This window comes from Cannabis sativa, chromosome X, assembly GCF_029168945.1.
Source record: "Cannabis sativa cultivar Pink pepper isolate KNU-18-1 chromosome X, ASM2916894v1, whole genome shotgun sequence".
NCBI lineage: Eukaryota > Viridiplantae > Streptophyta > Magnoliopsida > Rosales > Cannabaceae > Cannabis > Cannabis sativa.
This window is the reverse complement of record NC_083610.1, coordinates 27,869,278-27,874,336: the sequence shown is the minus strand read 5'-3', so window position 1 is coordinate 27,874,336 and position 5,059 is coordinate 27,869,278. Positions and strand designations below refer to the sequence as shown.

The window sequence follows — 5,059 nt, the reverse complement described above, 5'->3', positions numbered from 1 at the left end:
GTGTGTTTGAATGAAAAGATGAATATATATGTCGACTGTTTTTTAAGGTTTGCTTGAGTGATATAAACGACCTGTAGTAATGGGAAAGGGGCTGTCGTTTTTGTTGCTTTAATATTAGGAGTCAACATAGGGTCTTTGATGGTAAAAGGTCGAATTTGACTTGGGCTTTTGATTAATCTATTGCAGTGTGTAGGGGCAATCTAGGAATAAAAATTCCTACAGTTATAGAAGAAGAAAGAACCATCACCGGACACAAGAAATGGAGTGGACGCCCACCGATATCCTACCGGACGAAAGAACCGGACGAAACTGGACGTAGACATCATGTTAACAAGTGTATTATACATTAATTAAAAAAATACTTAAAAAATGTTTGATAGGAAAAAATACTGTTATATTAATCATTCAAATAAAATGTAATACAATAGACAAAGTTGAAGGTAGACAATGTTTATAAAATTAGAGGTAAATTTAATTAATAAAAGTTGTATTTTTCAACATACCCTAATTTTCTATATAAAAAAGGAATGAAAAACTAAATAAAAACACTCTCTCTCTAGGTTTTCTCGCTTGACCCTCTCTCTCTCAAATCTCTGCAGCTGCAGGCGTCAACGGTGCCACCGCTTCCTCGGCTCCGATCATCCTCCTCCTCACGCAACTGACCAATATGTGGTGCGGCTATTATATTTGTATATATATGTAGAATTCATATTTAATCTTTCATCTTAATTTGGATTGTACATGATAATTTTGAACCTTGAGTTTAGTTTGGTGGACTGGATGTTAGATTACCACAATATTTATATATAGATTCACTTAATTAATTAGGTAAACAATTTTATATCGTCATAGATGGATTCAAACATAATAATTTTGATATATATATATACATATGTATGCAGAGTAGACTCTCTACAGAATCGATTTCATTGATTGACCTCCTTTTTTATTATTTACTCCACAGGAGATACAGTAGAAACTTTGTTGTAGATCTTTTGAGAAAATGGATGAACAAGTCTGAGTATGTACCTTTAGGGGGTATCGCTTATTATGTTTCTGCCCCTTCAAGGTAACTAAAGATCTTTTCTCTTGTTTTAAATAATTGATTTCAGATACATTACATACTGAAGATTTCGTTCATTTACTGTCTGTGCAGCTCGGAAGATATGGCAGCCAATCCTTTCCATTCATTGTTTTTTGTTGTATTTATGTTATCTGCTTGTGCACTTTTCTCAAAGTATGTGGCTGCACTGCCTCCTTCAACATCTTCTCCCAGAAGATGTTGCCAAGAAGCCAGCTTAAGGTATAACATACCCAGTCAATATATACACATGATTTCCTTAAGGTTATAGAGCCAGTACTGAGATTGGCTTCTTTGGATTATAATACTAGCGAATTTAGGAGATACATATACTAATTCATGTCAATCAGATTCTTTTATTATGATGCCTTAATTTACAGTTGTGTTATTAACTTTCTGTCATTGGAGTAATTAGTTTGGAATATCTCATCATGCCTTAGTTTATTATGATGACTTTCTCTGAAATTTGTATGAGACATTTATGGACTCTTTTATGGATTATTTATTTATTGTGTGGGACTTTGGAGATTTTAGATTTGTATGTATGTATATAATTATCATCATGCCTTTTGCTTGTTAATTTTCCACCATCTCTTATTTATTTTTTGATGGAATCACCATCCGTTTTTTATTGCATGGTAACAGAACCAAAAGATCTTTCGCTACTATCAAATATTTGCTTCCCCATATTTTTCTCAATTTTCTTTTAGGGTTCCCTTCCTCCACACTACATCATTTGTTTTAGGGTTCCGCCCTTTTGGACCATTCGATCATTCCTTCAAGAATGTGCTGAAATCGAAGAATACCATCCTGAAGGCATGCCCGTTTGGTGTACGCTTCTTGTTCTTGAAATCAGAAGCCTCATTGTCCCTGTATACACCATTGAAGAAGACGTCAAACCCTCTTTACTAACATATTCGGTTTTTCTGTTATTTTGAAGATTTAGTGTACTGATTTTGTTGGTTTGTTTATTCAGCTCATTTGTTTCTTATCTCATCCTTTGAGAATTTAGATACTATTCATTATTTTAAACCCAAAACTATGATCATTTGTGTATTGTTATTTGGAATTTGACAAAGTCAAATTTTAGAGTGGTGTTTCTGCAATTGTAGACGTCAATGGGGGCTTCTTGGCCACCTCATGATGATATTATTTTTTATATGTTTCTCATGGCTGCCCGCTCTCAATGCTTAGACCATTTATCCATATAGCTATTCGCACTCATAAACATATCACTTTCTATCTCTCTATAATTTCACCCACTGCTCTCTTATTTTCACCTGCAAATTGGTTGGTGGAGTTAGCCCACTTAACAATTTTGAGAGCTGCCCCATTATAGTTTCTAAGAATCCAGTGCACCTCCCAAAGATAAGGGTTGAAAGGAATAACTCTTAGAATTTTTTTTAACAAGAAAGAGTCTCTTCCAATCACGCCTGTTGGTTTCAATTTTCTAACGTTAATATAATTAGTATTTATGTGAAAAAATTAAATTATTTATTAGACCGTTTGAGCCGATTAAAATGTTTATATAACTGATTATATTTTGATAGCTAGTAAAGTTATATTAAATGCAACCACACAATAACAAAAATGATTATGTAAGGGAAATTTGAAATTCTATACATAATAAACCTTAATATTATTTCCCTAAACCTAAATATTATACCATAGGCCATATATGACTACATTTCCTTTATCCCCATAATACCCCTCACATTTGAACCAAACAAATCCAAAGCTTCTCTCTCTCTCTCTCGTCCAAACGACCACCCACAACCTCCACAGCTCAACCAAAGAGCACGGCTCTAACGACCTCCATGACCACTGACGACCTCCACGACCTTCGACGACCACCGAGGACCACCCAACCCCCCTCTCTCTTCCTCTCTCTCAACCCGTGAGCGTTAACCCACTCAAAACCCCAACATTTTGCCCACGGTGACGGCGCACGGTGTTGAGGCTTTCGACCCACCCAATCGACTGTTGGGTTTTGTGCCCTAAATAAAATCCATTTCAATATAATCAGATTTACTTATTAATAAAGATCAGAAATAACATTTTATGTTGCATGGTTCACATCATTTATTTCATCATTATATATATAATGTATGAATTCTATTTAAGTCTAGAACATATGAATTTGTTAATGATTATAGTGTTGTCAGCACAGTGGAATACAATCTTAATTATATGTTCAAAAGTTTATTCCATGATTTGTTAGTTCACTGGATTTAGACTGACATGATAATCAGCGATATGTATTCTTACACCTTGGATAAGTGTTATGTCCTTTCCAGGGCATTGGCAAAGTTTACCAGTATCGGATGTATGGAGTATACATCGGAAGGGGCCGATATTGAACTTTGATTAGATATATTAAAATTTACCGTAATATCTATTCAATTCAATATCACATGTTGATCCTAGATCAAATGATCTTAATGCTGATATGATTAGGTTCGATCTCAAGAGTATTATACATGTTCTTTGATTTGTTAGTTAAACCTACTTTTGGGTCAGGGTGATACATACATTTTGGGAACAGATAGTATAATTGAGTGGGAGTGCTAACATAAATATGGAGTCTATAACTTCTATAGGAATTTAGAAGTGAAACAATGATATCCTTCGAGCTTGGCCAAACAGAGATAAATGGTGGAGATCTCATTTCACTTCGATGAAATATCAATTATACGGAGCTAAGTGTTTTAAGGATAAAATACATTGAAGGTGTAACGGTAACTTAGTGCCTATTAAATGTAGATCATCTATTAGAGGGTCGTTGATCAAATTAGGATTATAATAATGGATAACTAATGACGTATCTATATCGTGGAACATATAGAGCGTTCTATATGACTGAGAGTGCAATTCCAAGTTCTAAGTGTGGATTCAATAAGGAATTAATAAGTTAGGGAATTTACTTGGTAAATTCTGTTCGACTTATTGGAAGCTCGAAAATATAGGCCCATGGTCCCCATACTAGTTGAGACCATACTGCTTGTAAGACTCAGTTAATTGATTTTAATTAATCAATTATAATTCTAAAGTTAGACTATGTCTACACTACTACAAAAACCCCCTTTAGAGGCGGTTTTTAAGCCCTTTCAGCGTCGCTTTTCGCAAAATTCACTACCGATGCTGATCAGGGCGACGCTAAAGGGTTTATATGAACCGATGCCATATGTACCCCTATGGCATCGGTTATTAGCTAGGAACCGACGCCATAGGGGTACCTATGGCGTCGGTTCCTAGCCAATAACCGACGCCATATGTGGCGTAGCAACCGACGCCATAGGTACGCGAATTTCAGTTTTTTCATTTTTTTTAATTTAATTATATAATTTTAATTATATATTTATTAATTTATATATTATTTTATTTAATTTAAATTACATATTTATTTTTTAAAATGTAAATTAAATATTATTTAAATTTGGATAAAATACATAATTTAATTTTATAAAAGTAATTAAATATTACACAAACACTAATGTAAAATTAGTTAAAAATATTAATAAGTTAATAAATCTAACTACAAATTAATCTATAAAAATTACATAATGAAGAAAAATTCTTGGATCTTTTAACCTCAATCGTCACCGTGAATCACCGCCATCAATTGTTCGATCCACTTTCGCTGTAGTGGTAACAATTCTGTTTTTGGATCGTATTGCTTCTTACCCCCAAACTGTTAAAAAAATTAAAAATTTATATTAGTTTATGTATATGTATATTATATATTTGTTATTATAGAATTTATATACTATAATCAATAATTAAAACTTATAGCTTTTTGATCTTGTATATAACGGCTGCAGTTGGCACGTGCGACGATGTCAGTGATATATTTCAAAACATAAAAACTGCATTCTTGGCTTTTAGGTTGTCTTGGACAGTTTGCTTGGTTAATTCCTTGCCACGGGCCAAGATACTCATGTGCGTTCCCTATATACATGAATGCCCTGGTTTGGAAAA

General features: G+C 33.7%; 1 protein-coding gene across 2 annotated transcripts; it reads left to right on the top strand.

The window, feature by feature from the left end:
• Positions 1–513: 513 nt before the first annotated feature.
• LOC115714380 (uncharacterized) lies at positions 514–2,255 on the top strand. 2 transcript variants are annotated; one of them, XM_061105456.1, is made up of 4 exons: positions 514–672; positions 965–1,069; positions 1,157–1,303; positions 1,827–2,255. In XM_061105456.1, exons 1-4 carry the CDS (start codon positions 668–670, stop codon positions 2,017–2,019), a joined length of 450 nt encoding a protein of 149 aa, XP_060961439.1. In that variant the 5' UTR covers positions 514–667; the 3' UTR covers positions 2,020–2,255. The 2 variants fall into 2 exon arrangements, with proteins under 2 accessions (XP_060961439.1, XP_030498927.1); XM_030643067.2 differs by having other exon boundaries at positions 1,792–2,255.
• The last annotated feature ends 2,804 nt before the right edge of the window (positions 2,256–5,059 follow it).